This window comes from Oncorhynchus mykiss, chromosome 2 (genome assembly GCF_057628025.1).
Source record: "Oncorhynchus mykiss isolate SJ-2025 chromosome 2, ASM5762802v1, whole genome shotgun sequence".
Lineage (NCBI taxonomy): Eukaryota > Metazoa > Chordata > Actinopteri > Salmoniformes > Salmonidae > Oncorhynchus > Oncorhynchus mykiss.
Window position 1 is genome coordinate 12,603,029 of NC_143023.1, and position 23,561 is coordinate 12,626,589.

Genomic DNA, 23,561 nt, shown 5'->3' on the forward strand with positions numbered 1-23,561 from the left:
AGTGGTCTGATACTCCTTCCATTTCAATATTATCGCTTGCACAGTGCTCCTTGGGATGTTTAAAGCTTGGGAAATCTTTTTGTATCCAAATCCGGCTTTAAACTTCTTCACAACAGTATCTCGGACCTGCCTGGTGTGTTCCTTGTTCTTCATGATGCTCTCTGCGCTTTTAACGGACCTCTGAGACTATCACAGTGCAGGTGCATTTATACGGAGACTTGATTACACACAGGTGGATTGTATTTATCATCATTAGTCATTTAAGGTCAACATTGGATCATTCAGAGATCCTCACTGAACTTCTGGAGAGAGTTTGCTGCACTGAAAGTAAAGGGGCTGAATAATTTTGCACGCCCAATTTTTCAGTTTTTGATTTGTTAAAAAAGTTTGAAATATCCAATAAATGTCGTTCCACTTCATGATTGTGTCCCACTTGTTGTTGATTCTTCACAAAAAAATAAAGTTTTATATCTTTATGTTTGAAGCCTGAAATGTGGCAAAAGGTCGCAAAGTTCAAGGGGGCCGAATACTTTCGCAAGGCACTGTATATTTGAGATATATAGAGATATATGTGCCAAGGATGCATTTAAAGCAGTGCATTCACATACAGTATACACATTCATTTCTCACATTTTTCTCAGATCATATGACTGCAGGTTGTGGGTTGGTGTTGGAAGTCACACCCTTTCCCTTACTGAAGACATCAGGCATCACCAGCCCCTCTGCAGTAAAAATACATATCAAATCATCATCTGCTATGATGATCAATGTTATCACTCTGCTCATGGATCACACCTGCTTTGAGCAAGAGGAGTTTCTGAATGTCTGATGTTGGTTCCCCTGGGGCAGGGTGTCAAACTGATTCCATGGATGGCCTAGTGTCTGTGGGTTTTTGTTTTTGCTTTTCAATTAAGGCCTAGACAACCAGTTGAGAGGAGTTCCTCACTAATTTGTGACCAGAATTCAACAATCAAGTACAAAAACGTGCAGAAACTCAGCCCTCCGTGGAATTAGTTTGACATGTGTGCCTGGGGGATTGATTCTGTTACCTGGACTGTCCATCAGACAGCCACATCCACACTGAGAGACCACTGATAGCTTTCCTTTCCTCGTCACGTGAGACCAGTGTCAGTCAGGCTACTGTCTATCACATGCAATGATGACTCGTGTGTGTGTGGGGGGGGGGTTCGGAATTAATTTATTATATCCAGCCAGAATTCCTCCTGGACTTGCTGAAGCCAGTCACTCATGACTTCTGGTTTCTGCTTCCCTTCTTGGCACTGAAGCAGGTAGCTATGCACATAGCAAGAAAGCACAGTATGTTGAGCACAGTAGAGTAGGTAACCATTTTTGGTTCCAGGTAGAACTCTTTTGGGGTCAATGTTCAAAAATGGTTCTACCTGGAACCAAATGGGTTCTACTTGGAACCAAAGGGGTTCGACCTGGAACCAAAAGGGGTTCTTCAAAGGGTTCTCCTGTGGAAACAGCAGAATAACCCTTTTTGGCTCTAGATAGCACCTTTTTTTCTAAGAGTGTACATGTGTCATACACATACAGTGTGCTTTGTGACGTTATTGACTTATTCTGGTCAACAAGCCCATCAAGCTGACCTCTATTCCACTGTGTAATCACATACAGTAGATGGCTTTGAACAAGAAGAACCTGGACTTTAAAAAGTGCAGACTTCAAGGCTACAACAGAGAGAGCTGCCTCGGGGATACAGCTGTTTCACATCAGCCCAAGACAAATGGCCTTGTCTTCTTCCCCTTTATTAACAATCTCCTCCTTATCGTTTCATTCCAACGTTAAAATTATTAACTCTGAATGAGGAGCGATGTGTTCTTCTGCCTGTTTCGTAAACAAGAGTGACAGGCAGCCAAGATTGTCAGAAATAGTTTCCCCTTTGTTTGTTCATTCATTTAGTTTCCCCCACCCATTCACTTAGTGTGTGCAGCATTCTGGGAAAATAACAATTGCTCCTTCGGTTAGCTTAGCTGTCAACAGTTACTGTAAATGTTCCCCATCCAAAACGTGTGTATTGAGTGTTTGTAAACACAGTCATTACTAACAATGATGGTCTTGTCTAGATGGTTTATTGTGTGCTTACTATACTAATTACAAAGTCGCAGCTGATGTGCAATCAGTACCAAGTCATTATTGTATAATGCACACATATCTAATTCATTACCAGCACCTACCAGCAGGCTGTTGGAGTCCATCTCCAATGTGTAAATAAGTATCAGCCAATACTTCTTGCTGAAGCAAGCACACTAGTTAAATGACGACCAGCTGACGTTTCTGTCCCTGCATACTTGAGTTGTGTGTACCCGCTAGCTCAATAAGTGCTTCTGTACCTTTTGGGAAGAATTACGGAGGTGAGGACAAACAGCTTGGTAATATTTCCTTCTGGGCTGTGGACAGATGTGGTTGGCAGCACCCATGCCTCTCGCCTCTCGCCTCTCGCCTCTCGCCTCTCGCCTCTCACACTCTCCCTCGCCTCTCGCCTCTCGCCTCTCGCCTCTCACACTCTCCCTCGCCTCTCGCCTCTCGCCTCTCGCCTCTCACACTCTCCCTCGCCTCTCGCCTCTCGCCTCTCACACTCTCCCTCGCCTCTCGCCTCTCGCCTCTCGCCTCTCGCCTCTCACACTCTCCCTCGCCTCTCGCCTCTCGCCTCTCGCCTCTCACACTCTCCCTCGCCTCTCGCCTCTCGCCTCTCGCCTCTCGCCTCTCGCCTCTCACACTCTCCCTCGCCTCTCGCCTCTCGCCTCTCGCCTCTCACACTCTCCCTCGCCTCTCGCCTCTCGCCTCTCGCCTCTCACACTCTCCCTCGCCTCTCGCCTCTCGCCTCTCACACTCTCCCTCGCCTCTCGCCTCTCGCCTCTCGCCTCTCACACTCTCCCTCGCCTCTCGCCTCTCGCCTCTCGCCTCTCACACTCTCCCTCGCCTCGCCCGCCACCACACATCCATTTAACAATACCCCACCACTCATTTCCCTGCAATGCGAGGTCTTTCACTTGGAAAAGAGCAATATACGGACGGTACTGATGCGGATAGAACGTTTTTAAAGGCTCAACAAATGAAATTGAATTAGAAATCAAATCAGAAAAAAAGAAGCCCTGGTTGCATATTAGGGACTGACTGACTGACTGACTGACTGAGTGACTGAGTGACTGAGTGACTGAGTGACTGACTGACTGAGTGACTGACTGACTGAGTGACTGAGTGACTGACTGACTGACTGACTGGGTGAGTGACTGAGTGCTTCCAGGTGGATTTGTGGTGGTGTGGCCAGTGGATCAGAGATGGTCAGGTCTCAGATCTTTACTGTACATGGATACAGAGGGGTGATGCAGGGGTTCTTTACATGGAGCAGGTCTTGTCTGGTTGATTGCTATGCAAGGCCTACTGGAGGGGCTTCTATGCCAATAGTTGACTCCTGTTCACCAGTTCTTGTATAACTTACTGTATATACACCTACAGATCATTATATATACTGTAAATACACCTACAGATCATTATATATACTGTAAATACACCTACAGATCATTATATATACTGTAAATACACATACAGATCATTATATATACTGTATATACACATACAGATCATTATATATACTGTAAATACACATACAGATCATTATATATACTGTAAATACACATACAGATCATTATATATACTGTAAATACACATACAGATCATTATATATACTGTAAATACACATACAGATCATTATATATACTGTAAATACACATACAGATCATTATATATACTGTAAATACACATACAGATCATTATATATACTGTAAATACACATACAGATCATTATATATACTGTAAATACACATACAGATCATTATATATACTGTAAATACACATACAGATCATTATATATACTGTAAATACACATACAGATCATTATATATACTGTAAATACACATACAGATCATTATATATACTGTATATACACATACAGATCATTATATATACTGTAAATACACATACAGATCATTATATATACTGTATATACACATACAGATCATTATATATACTGTAAATACACATACAGATCATTATATATACTGTAAATACACATAGAGATCATTATATATACTGTAAATACACATACAGATCATTACACACACACACCATTACACACACATCATTATATATACTGTATATACAGATACGCGCGCACACACACACACACACCTTCTCCACTCCTCTCAGTCTCCAGACCCCATACCTCTGTCAGATTTAGGAAACCTCCCAACCTCTTTAAAGCCAGATTGGTTATCTCATCTGACTGCATGTCCCTCCCTCCCTCCCTCCCTCCCTCCATCATCAATCCTCTAACTCACTCTCACTCTCTTTTCCTCCTTCCCTCCATTCTGTTGGTGCCATGTGTCTTCTTTCTCTTTATTTCCCTCACTCCCCTCTCTCCCCTCTCCCTTCACTCGCCCATCTCACCTCCCCCTCTCACCTCTCCCCTGTCCCCTCTCCCCTCTCCCCTCTCCCCTCTCTCCCCTCTCCCTTCACTCGCCCATCTCACCTCCCCCTCTCACCTCTCCCCCCTCTTCCCTCTCCCTTCACTCGCCCATCTCACCTCCCCCTCTCCCTTTGCCTCTCCCCTCCTCCCTCTCCCCTCGACTCTCTCGCCTCTCACCTCTCCCCTCTCCCCTCCTCCCTCTCCCCTCGACTCTCTCGCCTCTCCCCTCTTCCCTCATCCCTCTCCCCTCTTCCCTCATCCCTCTCCCCTCTCCCCTCCTCCCTCTCGCCTCTCCCCTCTCCCCTCCTCCCTCCTCCCTCCTCCCTCCTCCCTCCTCCCTCCTCCCTCTCCCCTCTCCCCTCCTCCCTCTCCCCTCTACCCCCTCCCCTCGCCTCTCTCCCCTCTCACCTCTTGCTTCTCTCCCCTCTCTCCCCTCTCCCCTCTCCCCACCTCCCTCTCCCCTCCTCCCTCTCCCCTCTCCCCTCCTCCCTCTCCCCTCTCCCCCTCCCCTCGCCTCTCTCCCCTCTCCCCTCTCACCTCTTGCTTCTCTCCCCTCTCGCCCCTCTCCCCTCTCACCTCTAGCTTCTCTCCCCTCTCTCCCCTCTCCCCTCTCCCCACCTCCCTCTCCCCTCCTCCCTCTCCCCTCTCCCATCCTCCCTCTCCCCTTTCCCCCTCCCCTCGCCTCTCTCCCCTCTCCCCTCTCACCTCTTGCTTCTCTCCCCTCTCGCCCCTCTCCCCTCTCACCTCTTGCTTCTCTCCCCTCTCACCTCTCTCCCCTCATCCCTCTCCCCTCTCCCCCCTCCCCTCGCCTCTCTCCCCTCTCACCTCTTGCTTCTCTCCCCTCTCGCTTCTCGCCCCTCTCCCCTCTCCCCTCGCCACTCTCCCCTGTCCCAATCCATATTGTAATTTGAACTTCTGGAATCCATCAGGACATGTACATCTGTTTGGGTTTATTCTTCATGTTAACAGTGAGACAGACAACATTTTCAACATATACCTACCTACCTGTAAATCTTTGTAGTGATTTCTCATCTTGTTTTTCAGTCTGTCATCACCTTGTTACATCAGCTAGTGATGTGGCTAGGAGGACCATAGGAATGATACCAATGGTTTATTCCCCAGGATGAAAGTGTGTGTGTGTGCATGGTGTGTGTGCGCGCGCGTGTGTGTGTGTGTGTGTATGTGTATGTGTGTGTATGTGTGTGTGTGTATGTGTGTGTGTGTGTGTGTGTGTATATGTGTGTGTGTGTGTACCGTAATGTGGCTTCCCTCCCCACTGTTCCAGGATTATACCAATGTGATCCAACTAACAGAGACAATAAGAGAATCTGGACACGCTGCGTTCTAAGTTATTCCCTGCAGGAACGGCTGGATGAGTAATGTGATGTTCAGGCCGCATGGCGAGAACCCCTGTCCTATGAGATTGAATGGAGGACTTTCTCTGAATTCTGAATGCCCTCTGCTGTAATGTGATATTTTGAGGGAGACAGAACAATGTGATATTATGAGGGAGACAGAACAATGTGATATTATGAGGGAGACAGAACAATGTGATATTATGAGGGAGACAGAACAATGTGATATTATGAGGGAGACAGAACAATGTGGTATTATGAGGGAGACAGAACAATGTGATATTATGAGGGAGACAGAACAATGTGGTATTATGAGGGAGACAGAACAATGTGATATTATGAGGGAGACAGAACAATGTGATATTATGAGGGAGACAGAACAATGTGATATTATGAGGGAGACAGAACAATGTGATATTATGAGGGAGACAGAACAATGTGGTATTATGAGGGAGACAGAACAATGTGATATTATGAGGGAGACAGAACAATGTGGTATTATGAGGGAGACAGAACAATGTGATATTATGAGGGAGACAGAACAATGTGATATTATGAGGGAGACAGAACAACTGCATAAAACAAAAAGCAATAAACGAAGCACTGAGTCACATAGACACATTTTATATACTAAATCCATACTCTCAGTTATTTTTAATTCACCAATCGTATTTATATTTCTGCTCAATTACCTTCTGTGACATAATATGCTAAATGTGTAGAAGTGCAAAGGCATGGTAAAGTCGGCTGTTTGTTTGTTATATAACCAATGTGCCATTGAATGGTGCCCCTGCCAGCCTGCTTCTCGCTAGAAGGAGTCATCTATTCTAGAGGCTCCATGTCACACCAACAGATATGAGTCCTTCTGTGCCATTCTCTGGTCCTCTACGTCAGGGGTTCTTAAACTTTTTCAGCCCAAGATCCAAATAAGAAATGGACCGTTCTCCCGTGACCCAAATCGTCCTCCAACGACCCAAATTAAGATGAAATAGTGTGTGATTATAGACTGATAACTCGTGACCCACTTGCCCAGGGCCCACTTTAGGCCCACGTCCATCATTTAAGAAACCCTGCTCTACGTCAATCTCTGCCACCAAGGACAAGGCCACTAAACTGCAAACCATTTATCGTATCATACTGTACATACTGTATGCAAGAGAACATGGGAAAGGTGATGATATCTAATGAAGCACAGCATATGGAGGGGGATTTTGAACGACCGATTTATCACAATGTTCCACCAACATCTCCACAACCAGCTGACTTCAACAGTGTTGGAAATCTCCACCAACAGCAGTCTTAGTGTTGGAAATCTCCACAACCAGCTGACTTCAACAGTGTTGGAAATCACCTCAACCAGCTGACTTCAACAGTGTTGGAAATCTCCACAAACAGCAGTCTTAGACAGTGTTGAAAATCTCCACCAACAGCAGTCTTAGACAGTGTTGGAAATCTCCACCAACAGCAGTCTTAGACAGTGTTGGAAATCTCCACAAACAGCAGTCTTAGACAGTGTTGGAAATCTCCACCAACAGCAGTCTTAGACAGTGTTGGAAATCTCCATCAACAGCAGTCTTAGACAGTGTTGGAAATCTCCACCAACAGCAGTCGTAGACAGTGTTGGAAATCTCCACCAACAGCAGTCGTAGACAGTGTTGGAAATCTCCACAAACAGCAGTCGTAGACAGTGTTGGAAATCTCCACAAACAGCGGTCGTAGACAGTTTTGGAAATCTCCACGAACAGCGGTCGTAGACAGTTTTGGAAATCTCCACAAACAGCAGTCTTAGACAGTGTTGGAAATCTCCACAAACAGCGGTCGTAGACAGTTTTGGAAATCTCCACAAACAGCAGTCTTAGACAGTGTTGGAAATCTCCACCAACAGCGTCTTAGACAGTGTTGGAAATCTCCACAAACAGCAGTCGTAGACAGTGTTGGAAATCTCCACAAACAGCAGTCTTAGACAGTGTTGGAAATCTCCACAAACAGCAATCTTAGACAGTGTTGGAAATCTCCACAAACAGCAGTCTTAGACAGTGTTGGAAATCTCCACAAACAGCAGTCTTAGACAGTGTTGGAAATCTCCACAAACAGCAGTCTTAGACAGTGTTGGAAATCTCCACAAACAGCAGTCTTAGACAGTGTTGGAAATCTCCACAAACAGCAGTCTTAGACAGTGTTGGAAATCTCCACCAACAGCGTCTTAGACAGTGTTGGAAATCTCCACAAACAGCAGTCTTAGACAGTGTTGGAAATCTCCACAAACAGCAGTCTTAGACAGTGTTGGAAATCTCCACAAACAGCAGTCTTAGACAGTGTTGGAAATCTCCGGAACCAGCTGACTTCGACAGTGTTGGAAATCTCCTCAACCAGCTGACTTCAACAGTGTTTGAAATCTCCTCAACCAGCTGACTTCAACAGTGTTGGAAATCTCCACAAACAGCAGTCTTAGACAGTGTTGGAAATCTCCACAAACAGCAGTCTTAGACAGTGTTGGAAATCTCCACAAACAGCAGTCTTAGACAGTGTTGGAAATCTCCACAAACAGCAGTCTTAGACAGTGTTGGAAATCTCCACAAACAGCAGTCTTAGACAGTGTTGGAAATCTCCACAAACAGCAGTCTTAGACAGTGTTGGAAATCTCCACAAACAGCAGTCTTAGACAGTGTTGGAAATCTCCACAAACAGCAGTCTTAGACAGTGTTGGAAATCTCCACCAACAGCGTCTTAGACAGTGTTGGAAATCTCCACAAACAGCAGTCTTAGACAGTGTTGGAAATCTCCACAAACAGCAGTCTTAGACAGTGTTGGAAATCTCCACAAACAGCAGTCTTAGACAGTGTTGGAAATCTCCACAAACAGCAGTCTTAGACAGTGTTGGAAATCTCCGCAACCAGCTGACTTCGACAGTGTTGGAAATCTCCTCAACCAGCTGACTTCAACAGTGTTTGAAATCTCCTCAACCAGCTGACTTCAACAGTGTTGGAAATCTCCACAAACAGCAGTCTTAGACAGTGTTGGAAATCTCCACAAACAGCAGTCTTAGACAGTGTTGGAAATCTCCACAAACAGCGGTCGTAGACAGTGTTGGCCATGTAGTACATCAAACCACAGCTTTGTCACGAATGATCCCATCCCTCCACTGTCTCCTGGATGACCTCTCAGCCCTGCCCACTGATGTGTTAGTGACCCGGAAGTTACTTCAACCTGGGATCACTGGCTAGCTCAGAACAACAGTAAGCCCAGACCTATGCAGTCATTAACAAGAAGTCAAGGAACACTCTCAATCTGCAGACGATCATTTCATTCCAGGAAGACAAATAATCTGACCGACTATCAGACACAGCCCAGCTTGACCATGACTCATTGCAGAGAGCCAACAGAAGAGGGTGTAAAATATGTTTTCCGGCAGGAAGGAAGAAAGTGGAAGTTAGGTCTTAAATGTCTTGACTGCTGCCACCGGGAACCTGTGAAGAGAGCTGAGAAGACGCAACACCAGATGGAACACATTTCACCAACCACACTAACCCTGGATGCCAACCCAACCCAACATGTGTCATAGTTAGGGCCATGTGTTTTGGTTAATCATATCAGAAGCCTAAGGATCTCTCAGTCTCAGAGCAGCATAGCAGGATGTCATTTAGGACAATGCGTTTCCGCTGCCCAACCTTTGCAGAAGGTGAGAGAAAGTGAAGTAGGAAGCTGAATAGAGAGAGACTGAATGAGAACATAGACTTCACATCAATGACCTGAGGACCAATTTAGCCAGAGGTTCTTTGTGCTGCGACAGATCAGTCCTTTCTCTGAGTGGGGCCTGATGAGCTCCTTAAAGGTATGGAAGGAGGAGAGGTAGAGAGGAGGAGAGGTAGAGAGGAGGAGATGAAGAGATGAAGAGAGGAGGAGAGGTAGAGAGGAGGAGCGATAGAGAGGAGGCGAGGTAGAGAGGAGGAGAGGAAGAGAGGTAGAGAGGAGAGTTAGAGAGGAGGAGAGGAAGAGAGGAGGAGAGGTAGAGAGGAGGAGAGGAAGAGAAGAGGAGAGGTAGAGAGGAGGAGAGGTAGAGAGGAGGAGATGTAGAGATGAGGAGATGAAGAGAGGAGGAGAGGTAGAGAGGAGGAGCGATAGAGAGGAGGAGAGGTAGAGAGGAGGAGAGGTGGAGAGGTAGAGAGGAGAGTTAGAGAGGAGGAGAGGAAGAGAGGAGGAGAGGTAGAGAGGAGAGGTAGAGAGGAGGAGAGGAAGAGAAGAGGAGAGGTAGAGAGGAGGAGAGGTAGAGAGGAGAGGTAGAGAGGAGAGGAAGAAAGGAGGAGAAGTAGAGAGGAGGAGAGGTAGAGAGGAGGAGTGATAGAGAGGAGGAGAGGTAGAGAGGAGGAGAGGTAGAGAGGAGGAGCGATAGAGAGGAGGAGAGGTAGAGAGGAGGAGCGATAGAGAGGAGGAGAGGTAGAGAGGAGGAGAGGAAGAGGTGAGGAGAGGATGAGAGGAGGAGAGGTAGAGAGGAGGAGTGATAGAGAGGAGAGGTAGAGAGGAGGAGAGGTAGAGAGGAGGAGCGATAGAGAGGAGGAGAGGTAGAGAGGAGGAGAGGAAGAAAGGAGGAGAGGTAGACGGGGAGAGGAAGAGAGGAGGAGAGGAGGAGAGGTGGAGAGGTAGAGAGGAGGAGCGATAGAGAGGAGGAGAGGTAGAGAGGAGGAGAGGAAGAGAGGAGGAGAGGTAGAGAGAAGGAGAGGTAGAGAGGAGGAGAGGTGGAGAGGAGGAGAGGTAGAGAGGAGGAGAGGAAGAGAAGAGGAGCGATAGAGAGGAGGAGAGGTAGAGAGGAGGAGAGGATGAGAGGAGGAGAGGTAGAGAGGAGAGGAAGAGAGGAGGAGAGGTAAGAGAGGAGGAGCGATAGAGAGGAGGAGCGGTAGAGAGGAGGAGAGGTAGAGAGGAGGAGCGATAGAGAGGAGAGGTAGAAAGGAGGAGAGGTAGAGAAGAGGAGCGATAGAGAGGAGGAGAGGAGGAGCGGTAGAGAGGAGGAGAGGTAGAGAGGAGGAGAGGTAGAGAGGAGAGGTAGAGAGGAGAGGTAGAGAGGAGGAGCGATAGAGAGGAGGAGAGGTAGAGAGGAGGAGAGGAAGAGGTGAGGAGAGGATGAGAGGAGGAGAGGTAGAGAGGAGGAGTGATAGAGAGGAGAGGTAGAGAGGAGGAGAGGTAGAGAGGAGGAGCGATAGAGAGGAGGAGAGGTAGAGAGGAGGAGAGGAAGAAAGGTGGAGAGGTAGACGGGGAGAGGAAGAGAGGAGGAGAGGAAGAGAGGAGGAGAGGTGGAGAGGTAGAGAGGAGGAGCGATAGAGAGGAGGAGAGGTAGAGAGGAGGAGAGGAAGAGAGGAGGAGAGGTAGAGAGAAGGAGAGGTAGAGAGGAGGAGAGGTGGAGAGGAGGAGAGGTAGAGAGGAGGAGAGGAAGAGAAGAGGAGCGATAGAGAGGAGGAGAGGTAGAGAGGAGGAGAGGATGAGAGGAGGAGAGGTAGAGAGGAGAGGAAGAGAGGAGGAGAGGTAAGAGAGGAGGAGCGATAGAGAGGAGGAGCGGTAGAGAGGAGGAGAGGTAGAGAGGAGGAGCGATAGAGAGGAGAGGTAGAGAGGAGGAGAGGTAGAGAGGAGGAGCGATAGAGAGGAGGAGAGAAGGAGCGGTAGAGAGGAGGAGAGGTAGAGAGGAGGAGAGGTAGAGAGGAGAGGTAGAGAGGAGGAGAGGAAGAGAGGAGGAGAGGTAGAGAGGAGGAGAGGTAGAGAGGAGGAGAGGTAGAGAGGAGGAGAGGTAGAGAGGAGGAGAGGTAGAAAGGAGGAGCGATAGAGAGGAGGAGAGGGAGAGAGGAGGAGTGATAGAGAGGAGGAGAGGTAGAGAGGAGGAGAGGAAGAAAGGAGGAGAGATAGAGAGGAGGAGAGGAAGAGAGGAGGAGAGGAAGAGAGGAGGAGAGGTAGAGAGGAGGAGAGGTAGAGAGGAGGAGCGATAGAGAGGAGGAGAGGTAGAGAGGAGGAGAGGTAGAGAGGAGGAGCGATAGAGAGGAGGAGAGGAAGAGAGGAGGAGGAGGAGAGGAAGAGAGGAGGAGAGGAAGAGAGGAGGAGAGGTAGAGAGGAGGAGAGGTAGAGAGGAGGAGCGATAGAGAGGAGGAGAGGTAGAGAGGAGGAGAGGTAGAGAGGAGGAGCGATAGAGAGGAGGAGAGGTAGAGAGGAGGAGCGATAGAGAGGAGGAGAGGTAGAGAGGAGGAGAGGTGGAGAGGAGGAGAGGATGAGAGGAGAAGAGGTAGAGAGGAGGAGCGATAGAGAGGAGGAGAGGTAGAGAGGAGGAGAGGTGGAGAGGAGGAGAGGATGAGAGGAGGAGAGGTAGAGAGGAGGAGCGATAGAGAGGAGGAGAGGAAGAGAGGAGGAGAGGTAGAGAGGAGGAGAGGTGGCGTACATGTGTGTATGTACCCAGGACCAGACAGGGGACGGGAGAAAACATACATTTTAAACGATCTGTCTGAATGATGTTCCCTGTCCCTGCCCAGGATGATAATTGGGGTACGGTGGTCAACTTACGTCTGTCTATTGCCAGCTTTTCACATTTGCACTCCCTAATACTCTATATTGATATATGGGCAGCAGGTAGCCTAGTGGTTAGAGCCAGTAACCGAAAGGTTGCTAGATCCCCGAGCTGACAAGGTAAAAATCTGTCATTCTGCTCCTGAACAAGGCAGTTAACCCACTGTTCCTAGGCTGTTATTGTAAATGAGAATTTGTTCTTAACTGACTTGCTTGGTTAAATAAAAAATAAAAATAACTTGCTACTACGTACATGTGTTGCCCATTTTGGAAAAACCCTTTACTATAACCTTTCTCTCTCCTCTGCCGTCTGACCTTTGATCCCTAGTAAGGTGCTGAAGGAGATCCCTCTGGGGGACCTGCGTCCTAACGAGACAGTCCAGGCATCCCAGGAGGCTCAGCTCCTGTCCCAGCTCCACCACCCAGCCATCATCACTTTCTACAGCAGCTTTCTGCATAGAGACTCCTTCTGCATCATCACTGAGTACTGTGAGGTAGGACTGATGTCTCCAGATCTCTTGGAATCTTTTGTGCTCAGGCAATCTCATCCACAACCTTGAATAATGCATTCATTCTCGAGTTCCCTCTGTCAGTTGGACTGGCATCAGTGAGGAAATATTCTCCGCCATCGGTCCGTTTTCAGTTTCCTCGTTTGACCTTGGGCAGGGATCATGTGTACCTTGCCACTGCATTCTCAGTTGTTATTTTCTGTCAGAAACATGTGAAGTGGTTAACCTTTACAGGATTGGTGGGTCCACCTCGGTACGGTTGAGCTAAAGTAGGCTAATGTGAAAAGCATGAGGTCGTAAGTAACAAGAACATTTCCCAGGACATAGACATATCTGATATTGGCAGAAAGGTTAAATTCTTGTTAATCGAACTGACCAATTTACAGTAGCTACCTTGCTATTGTTTGAGGAGAGTGCACAGTTATGAACTTGAAAAGTTATTAATAAACCAATTAGGCACATTTGGGCAGTCATGATACAACATTTTTAACAGAATGCAATGGTTCATTGGATCCGTCTAAAACTTTGCACATACACTGCTGCCATCTAGTGGTCAAAATCTAAATGTAATAATAATATATTATGGCCTTTCTCTTGCATTTCAAAGATGATGGTACAGAAAAACAAAAAAAAACGTTTTTTTTCTTTGTATGATCTTTTACCAGATCTAATTATATTCTCCTTCATTCATTTCACAGTTCCACAAACTTCAAAGTGTTTCCTTTCAAATGGTATCAAGAATATGCATTTACATTTGAAGTCGGAGGTTTACATACACTTAGGTTGGAGTCATTAAATCTTGTTTTTCAACCACTCCACAAATTTCTTGTTAACAAACTATAGTTTTGGCAAGTCGGGTAGGACATCTGCTTTCTGCATGATGCAAGTCATTTTTACAACAATTCTTTACAGACAGATTATTTCACTTATAATTCATTTTATTTAAATTCCAGTGGGTCAGAAGTTTAGTTGACGGTGCCTTTAAACAGCATGGAAAATTCCAGAAAATTATGTCATGGCTTTAGAAGCTTCTGATAGGCTAATTGACACCATTTGAGTCAATTGGAGGTGTACCTGTGAATGTATTTCAAGGCCTACCTTCAAACTCAGTGCCTCTTTGCTTGACATTATGGGAAAATCAAAATCATTATTTTGACTAGTTTTGTGTGTGTATCTAATATATATTTATCTCATGTCATTGCTTACATTATGCATAAATAAGTTCTTATAGATGCCAAGTCTTGGTCATGATATGGTTTCAGTTTTTTTTATGTATTATTAGAAAATAATTATAGACCTCCACAAGTCTGGTTCATCCTTGGGAGCAATTTCCAATCGCCTGAAGGTACCACGTTCATCTGTACAAACAATAGTACGCAAGTATAAACACCATGGGACCACGCAGCCGCCATAACGCTCAGGAAGGAGACGCGTTCTGTCTTCTAGAGATGAACGCTGTCACGTTCTGACCTTTATTTCCTTTGTTTTGTCTTTATTTAGTATGGTCAGGGCGTGAGTTGGGGTGGGCAGTCTATGTGTGTTTTTCTATGCTGGGGTTTTGAGTTCAGGCTAGTATGCTTCTCAATCAGAGGCAGGTGTCGTTAGTTGTCTCTGATTGAGAATCATACTTAGGTAGCCTGGGTTTCACTTTTGAGTTGTGGGTGTTTGTTTCCGTGTGAGTGTTTGTTGCCACAGGGTACTGTTTCGGTTTAGTTCGTTTCACGTTTATTGTTTTGTAGTGTTCAGTTCAGTCTTTAAATAAACATTAAGGACACTTACCACGCTGCGCATTGGTCCTCCGATCCTTCTCGCTACTCCTCCTCAGAAGAGGAGGAAGAATGCCGTTACAAACTCACTTTGGGGTGAAAAGTGCAACTCAATCCCAGAACAACAGCAAAGGACCTTGTGAAGATGCTGGAGGAAACAGGTACAAAAGTATCTATATCCACAGTTAAACGTGTCCTATATCGACGTAACCTGAAAGGCCGCTCAGCAAGGAAGAAGCCACTGCTCCAAAACCACCATATAAAATCCAGACTACAGTTTGCAACTGCACATGGTGACAAAGATCGTACTTTTTGGAGAAATGTCCTCTGGTCTGATGAAACAAAGATAGAAGTGTTTGACCATAATGACCATCATTATGTTTGGAGGAAAAAGGGGGAGGCTTGCAAGCCGAAGAACACCCCAACCGTGAGGCAGCATCATGTTGTGGGGGTGCTTTGCTGCAGGAGGGACTGGTGCACTTCACAAAATAGATGGCTTCATGAGGCAGTAAAATTATGTGGATATATTGAAGCAACATCTCGAGACATCAGTCAGGAAGTTAAAGCTTGGTCGCATGGGTCTTCCAAATGGACAATGACCCCAGGCATACTTCCAAAGTTGTGGCAAGATGGCTTAAGGACAACAAAGTCAAGGTATTGGAGTGGCCATCACAAAGCCCTGACCTCAATCCTATAGAAAATTTGTGGGCAGAACTGAAAAAGTGTGTGCGAGCAAGGAGGCCTACAAACCTGACTCAGTTACACCAGCTCTGTCAGGGGGAATGGGCCAAAATGTACCCAATTTATTGTGGGAAGCTTGTGGAAGGCTACCCTTCCACAAGCTAAGCGTTTCGCTTGACCCAAGTTAAACAGTTTAAAGGCAATGCTACCAAATACTAATTGAGTGTATGTAAACTTCTGACCCACTGGGAATGTGATGAAAGAAATAAAAGCTGAAATAAATCATTCTCTCTACTATTATTCTGACATTTCAAATACTTAAAATAAAGTGGTGATCCTAACTGACCGAAGACAGGGAATTTTTACTAGGATTCAATGTCAGGAATTGTGAAAATCTGAGTTTAAATGTATTTGGCTAAGGTGTATGTACAGAATCGTCTACACAAATGTACAGAATCGTCTACACACACCTTATTCAATACTGCATTATCACAGCATTAAAATAGGACTATAGAAGGCCACAGACGTATGATCTTAATTTGATCACCATTTTGCAGGAGAACTTTCCAGGAAATGTCAAATGTGTAGTGTGTTTTTAAAAATACTTCTGAAGTTTGTAATTTCCCCTTTGAAATGTCATACTTGATTTTCCTTTATGAAAAATGTATCAACCCCTACAAAAATGTCCATGAATTATAATCACATAATTCACATTTCCTGTTGCTGCAGGATTATTTTCCTGCTGTAGCAAACTGGCTCAAATTAAGATCCTACATGTGATCCTGTCATGCACTTATCGTGTTATAAATTCATGGCTTTGTGATTTTCTTATATAACACCATGGCTTGGAATCACTCCATACAGCACTAACATGATTACATGGTCACTGTGGTTCCCTGCACCAGAGCAGCACACCTTTCTCTTCAAACTGTAGCCCTGTAGGTGTTCCAAGCTAGAGAGAGGTCACGGGGAAATGTCTGAAGTGTCAGAGCATGGAACAAGTGATTGATCTGTGCCCCCTCCTTCTCCGCCCCCCTTCTCTCGCTCTCGCTCTCTCTCCGTTTTTCTTTTCATCTTGTCAAAGTGTTTGCTGTATAGATTACAGCAGGTAGGGGTTCTGTCCTCCAGTCTTTCTCCTACTAGATTACAGCAGGTAGGGGTCCTGTCCTCCAGTCTTTATCCTACTAGATTACAGCAGGTAGGGGTTCTGTCCTCCAGTCTTTCTCCTACTAGATTACAGCAGGTAGGGGTCCTGTCCTCCAGTCTTTATCCTACTAGATTACAGCAGGTAGGGGTTCTGTCCTCCAGTCTTTCTCCTACTAGATTACAGCAGGTAGGGGTTCTGTCCTCCAGTCTTTCTCCTACTAGATTACAGCAGGTAGGGGTCCTGTCCTCCAGTCTTTATCCTACTAGATTACAGCAGGTAGGGGTCCTGTCCTCCAGTCTTTATCCTACTAGATTACAGCTGTATGGGTCCTGTCCTCCAGTCTTTCTCCTACTAGATTACAGCAGGTAGGGGTCCTGTCCTCCAGTCTTTCTCCTACTAGATTACAGCTGTATGGGTCCTGTCCTCCAGTCTTTCTCCTACTACAGTAGATTACAGCAGGTAGGGGTTCTGTCCTCCAGTCTTTCTCCTACTAGATTACAGCAGGTAGGGGTCCTGTCCTCCAGTCTTTATCCTACTAGATTACAGCAGGTAGGGGTCCTGTCCTCCAGTCTTTCTCCTACTAGATTACAGCAGGTAGGGGTCCTGTCCTCCAGTCTTTCTCCTACTAGATTACAGCAGGTAGGGGTTCTGTCCTCCAGTCTTTCTCCTACTAGATTACAGCTGTATGGGTCCTGTCCTCCAGTCTTTCTCCTACTAGATTACAGCTGTATGGGTCCTGTCCTCCAGTCTTTCTCCTACTAGATTACAGCTGTATGGGTCCTGTCCTCCAGTCTTTCTCCTACTAGATTACAGCTGTATGGGTCCTGTCCTCCAGTCTTTCTCCTACTAGATTACAGCAGGTAGGGGTCCTGTTCTCCAGTCTTTCTCCTACTACAGTAGATTACAGCAGGTAGGGGTTCTGTCCTCCAGTCTTTCTCCTACTAGATTACAGCAGGTAGGGGTTCTGTCCTCCAGTCTTTCTCCTACTAGATTACAGCTGTATGGGTCCTGTCCTCCAGTCTTTCTCCTACTAGATTACAGCTGTATGGGTCCTGTCCTCCAGTCTTTCTCCTACTAGATTACAGCTGTATGGGTCCTGTCCTCCAGTCTTTCTCCTACTAGATTACAGCAGGTAGGGGTCCTGTCCTCCAGTCTTTCTCCTACTACAGTAGATTACAGCAGGTAGGGGTCCTGTCCTCCAGTCTTTCTCCTACTACAGTAGATTACAGCAGGTAGGGGTCCTGTCCTCCAGTCTTTCTCCACCTACAGTAGATTACAGCAGGTAGGGGCCCTGTCCTCCAGTCTTTCTCCTACTACAGTAGATTACAGTAGGTAAGGGTCCTGTCCTCCAGTCTTTCTCCTACTAGATTACAGCAGGTACGGGTCCTGTCCTCCAGTCTTTCTCCTACTACAGTATATTACAGCAGGTAGGGGTCCTGTTCTCCAGTCTTTCTCCTACTACAGTAGATTACAGCAGGTAGGGGTCCTGTCCTCCAGTCTTTCTCCTACTACAGTAGATTACAGCAGGTAGGGGTCCTGTCCTCCAGTCTTTCTCCTACTACAGTAGATTACAGCAGGTAGGGGTCCTGTTCTCCAGTCTTTATCCTACTAGATTACAGCAGGTAGGGGTCCTGTCCTCCAGTCTTTCTCCTACTACAGTAGATTACAGCAGGTAGGGGTCCTGTCCTCCAGTCTTTCTCCTACTACAGTAGATTACAGCAGGTAGGGGTCCTGTTCTCCAGTCTTTATCCTACTAGATTACAGCAGGTAGGGGTCCTGTTCTCCAGTCTTTATTCTACTGGATTACAGCAGGTATGGGTCCTGTCTTCCAGTCTTTCTCCTACTAGATTACAGCAGGTAGGGGTCCTGTCTTCCAGTCTTTCTCAAAAATATCATGGTGTACAAGACACCTGTCTGATTGGCGCCTGTCTGAGTGGACTGATCCATTGTGGAGGCCGTGGGGATGGCACAGTCCGTCAGTCTAAGAGATGTGCTACTGAAATTGTGTATGGTTATATTATGTAAGAACCAGAATCAAAATGAAAATGATTTTATAGCAAATGCGCTTTCTCCCACGTTGGATAGTGGTTACTGTCCTGAAACACATCAGGTTCTGAAACACATCAGTGTGCTGTTGAATTTGCATTTTTTTCTAGACCATGTTGCTATGTGCATAATAGCAAAGTTAACCAGCATATTGGCGTTGAGAACAATGCGGCCGAGGCAGCAGCGGAGTCAGGAGACGAGACAACAGCCTTAATTGTCTAAGAAAAGTGAGGAGAGAGGAAACTCCAACTTAATTAGGTCTATAATCAACAGCCAAACTGTTAAATGTGCCTGGCTTTGTAAATCTTCCATATATATCGACATAAATAAAACAGATCTTGCTTCTGTTGTCTGTTTGACTGTTTGTTTAATAGCCTACTGATTCTGTGAGCAATAAGCCTTACTTACATGTCGAATAAACAATTCCACAAATGTGTCTGTTTTTAATCTTTGCTATGCTGTAATAAAGGCTTTACACTTTTTTTCATTAGACCAGCCTCTCTGGCATTATTTATCATGTATTTCATGTTGTTTACTCTGTTCCAAATTGTCCCCAAAATTATATTTATAATAATTTAAAAAAAATAACCCTCCTTTTTCCTTGATCTCCTTCTTGTTGTTATTATTACTATTATTATGATGAGCATGATAATTATAATAATAAGTCATGTCATTATCATTAGTAGGCTTCGTATAACCAATAATTGAGCTGTAGGCCTAAGAGCACATCCTGTTTAGTCTTCACAATGTAACTTACTGAGGCCTTAGGCCTATATTTCAACACTTATATAGGCTACTCCAATAAATAGGCCTAAACTCCCCCATTTAGTAAATTGCGTTCACAAATAAATGTGACTGTTTTTAGTCTTTGCTGTAATAAAGGCTTTACAAGAAAAAAACTCAAATTGTTACAATAGACTCTCTATTACGCTTGTAATTTATTTGATGTTGTTTACATTGTTCCAAATGGTAGGAAATGTTGTATTGTAATCTAACAGCAGCTGTTTGGCAGAGACATAATATACATGAAGCGCTGGCTCCTTACCTTCTTTTTCTTGATCTCCAGGATTTTCCACAACTTGTCAAATTTATTCCTCACATCTGAACGGCCCTTTTACCTCTTGAGCAACCAGTAAACATTCTCCCGTATCGAGTTTGTTTGTCACTTCCTGTGCATCCATTTTGCTGTCATGCGTTACGGTGTTCAGAGTTTGTTATAAGCAGTTTATTGATGTGATTCTGATATGCTATAGGTCAGGCCCTATTAGTCATGTGCATGCGATGCATACATGTGTTACGTAAAGAGAGCGAGGGTTCAGGGAATAGGGAATGTTTTACCTAAACAAATTAGGAATTTCGGTAACATAACTTTTCAGTCAGAAATGGCTGTAATTATGTTGCAGCAACATTGACAGTACAATACACACTGTTGATGTTCTGTGGTGGTCAATGCAGCAGGGAGGAGAGAGAGACAACACTATAAACACTGTGGATGTTCTGTGGTGGTCACTGCAGCAGGGAGGAGAGAGAGACAACACTATAAACACTGTTGATGTTCTGTGGTGGTCACTGCAGCAGGGAGGAGAGAGAGACAACACTATAAACACTATAAACACTGTTCTGTGGTGGTCACTGCAACAGGGAGGAGAGAGAGACAACACTATAAACACTGTTGATGTTCTGTGGTGGTCACTGCAGCAGGGAGGAGAGAGAGACAACACTATAAACACTGTTGATGTTCTGTGGTGGTCACTGCAGCAGGAAGGAGAGAGAGACAACACTATGAACACTGTTGATGTTCTGTGGTGGTCACTGCAGCAGGGAGGAGAGAGAGACAACACTATGAACACTGTTGATGTTCTGTGGTGGTCACTGCAGCAGGGAGGAGAGAGAGACAACACTATAAACACTGTTGATGTTCTGTGGTGGTCACTGCAGCAGGGAGGAGAGAGAGACAACACTATAAACACTGTTGATGTTCTGTGGTGGTCACTGCAGCAGGGAGGAGAGAGAGACAACACTATAAACACTGTTGATGTTCTGTGGTGGTCACTGCGGCAGGAAGGAGAGAGAGACAACACTATAAACACTGTTGATGTTCTGTGGTGGTCACTGCAGCAGGGAGGAGAGAGAGACAACACTATGAACACTGTTGATGTTCTGTGGTGGTCACTGCAGCAGGGAGGAGAGAGAGACAACACTATAAACACTATAAACACTGTTCTGTGGTGGTCACTGCAACAGGGAGGAGAGAGAGACAACACTATAAACACTGTTGATGTTCTGTGGTGGTCACTGCAGCAGGGAGGAGAGAGAGACAACACTATAAACACTGTTGATGTTCTGTGGTGGTCACTGCAGCAGGGAGGAGAGAGAGACAACACTATGAACACTGTTGATGTTCTGTGGTGGTCACTGCAGCAGGGAGGAGAGAGAGACAACACTATAAACACTGTTGATGTTCTGTGGTGGTCGTTGCAGCAGGGAGGAGAGAGAGACAACACTATAAACACTGTTGATGTTCTGTGGTGGTCACTGCAGCAGGGAGGAGAGAGAGGCAACACTATAAACACTGTTGATGTTCTGTGGTGGTCACTGCAGCAGGGAGGAGAGAGAGACAACACTATGAACACTATAAACACTGTTGATGTTCTGTGGTGGTCACTGCAGCAGGGAGGAGAGAGAGACAACACTATAAACACTATAAACACTGTTGATGTTCTGTGGTGGTCGTTGCAGCAGGGAGGAGAGAGAGACAACACTATAAACACTATAAACACTGTTGATGTTCTGTGGTGGTCACTGCAGCAGGGAGGAGAGAGAGACAACACTATGAACACTGTTGATGTTCTGTGGTGGTCACTGCAGCAGGGAGGAGAGAGAGACAACACTATAAACACTGTTGATGTTCTGTGGTGGTCACTGCAACAGGGAGGAGAGAGAGACAACACTATAAACACTGTTGATGTTCTGTGGTGGTCACTGCAGCAGGGAGGAGAGAGAGACAACACTATAAACACTGTTGATGTTCTGTGGTGGTCACTGCGGCAGGAAGGAGAGAGAGACAACACTATAAACACTATAAACACTGTTCTGTGGTGGTCACTGCAACAGGGAGGAGAGAGAGACACCACTATAAACACTGTTGATGTTCTGTGGTGGTCACTGCAGCAGGGAGGAGAGAGAGACAACACTATAAACACTATAAACACTGTTGATGTTCTGTGGTGGTCACTGCAGCAGGGAGGAGAGAGAGACACCACTATAAACACTGTGGATGTTCTGTGGTGGTCACTGCAGCAGGGAGGAGAGAGAGACACCACTATAAACACTGTTGATGTTCTGTGGTGGTCACTGCAGCAGGGAGGAGAGAGAGACAACACTATAAACACTATAAACACTGTTGATGTTCTGTGGTGGTCACTGCAGCAGGGAGGAGAGAGAGACACCACTATAAACACTGTTGATGTTCTGTGGTGGTCACTGCAGCAGGGAGGAGAGAGAGACAACACTATAAACACTGTTGATGTTCTGTGGTGGTCACTGCAGCAGGGAGGAGAGAGATACTTTTTTTTTTAACAGCGCAGCAAGTGTGATCCAGGAGGCATAATCAAATAAATTGCGGTCGGACTCCCTCTAGTCATTTCTGTGTCTTAATTATTTCATTAAACAGTTGCCTTAAAGCATTTTTACCCCACCTGACACAGATACAGCTTATGTTGTTCCATCACCCCCCATATACACACAACATAGACTTTCCCCCACTACACAGAAGCTCAGATGCATGCAGGCATGCTCGCAGGCATGTGCACACACACACACACACACACACACACACACACACACACACACACACACACACACACACACACACACACACACACACACACACACACACACACACACACACACACACACACACACACACACACACACACACACTGCCAGAGCATCATAACCTACTCCGTGCCTCTCAGAATGAACCCGTGAGGACACCCCCACAGTTCCATTAAGAAGTTCATTGGTGCTGTTCTGTTCTCGCTGGAAGTCCCATTAGAGAGAATGAAGCCAGCTCAGATCTCATTCCAGCTTATCCTCACAGACAGTTAAATGGTCACAATGGCGGCTGACAGAAGACCTTTCTGTCTGGAGTGTAAAATAGAGACAAGGATTCAGAGCTCTCTTAGTGTTGATGCACTTAGCTCTTACAGTTAGAGTTGATGCACATTTCCCCCAGAATGGAAATGAATGAACTTATAGACGTATCGGAATGGGTGTTTTGTCAAAGGTTTTCCACGATGTGTATCCACAATAGTGTGTTGGTGGGTGTGTGCGTGCATGCGCCTGTATACGATTGCATGCATTTATTGTGATATGGGTATCTGTATGAATATCTAAGTCTGTTACCATAATACTCTATGCTCTAGGACAGGGACTTGGACTGTCATCTGGAGGAAGTGAGAGAAGCAGGGCAGAGCTTGCCTGAGACCCAGGTCACTGATTGGCTGATCCAGCTGCTGCTTGGACTCCACTACATGCATAACAGGTTCATACTGTATTTATAATTTTGTCAAAAATGAAGAGTACATAAGGGGGAGGTCTAAGAACCACAGGGATCTAAACAAGGATATATTTTGGACTTCAAAGTATCATGATTGCATTGTGCAAGGTTTATTTATTTATTGTATTTCTGCCTGTCTTCCTGTCTGCTGATGTCTGTTTGTCCTGCCTCCTCTGTCCCAGGCGCATCCTCCACAGAGATCTGAAGGCCAAAAATATCTTCCTGAAAAGGAACATAGTTAAAATCGGTGAGTTCCAATGCAGCAGGGGCCCATGGGACTTTTTTTGTTTGTTTGAAATCTATGCTAGTCCTTAAAAGTGCAGGGAGGCTGTGTCATTCCTGTTAAATTCTAAGGCTCTCTCCATATGTCTGCGGCATACAATTATCTACAAAGGTCAATTGTCACGACTTCCGCCGAAGTCGGGTCCTCTCCTTGTTTCGGCGGCACTCGGCGGTCGGCGCCGCCAGTC

General features: G+C 45.8%; 1 protein-coding gene across 1 annotated transcript in view; it reads left to right on the top strand.

Moving 5' to 3' along the window:
- LOC110520780 (serine/threonine-protein kinase Nek11-like) overlaps window positions 1-23,561 on the top strand; it is a 62,061-nt gene that overhangs the window by 4,079 nt on the left and 34,421 nt on the right. Inside the window, exons 3-5 of the mRNA XM_090185962.1 lie at window positions 12,710-12,875; window positions 22,958-23,076; window positions 23,274-23,338. Of these exons, the coding sequence (XP_090042088.1) occupies window positions 12,710-12,875; window positions 22,958-23,076; window positions 23,274-23,338 (350 nt within the window). The remainder of the gene's footprint in view (window positions 1-12,709; window positions 12,876-22,957; window positions 23,077-23,273; window positions 23,339-23,561) is intronic.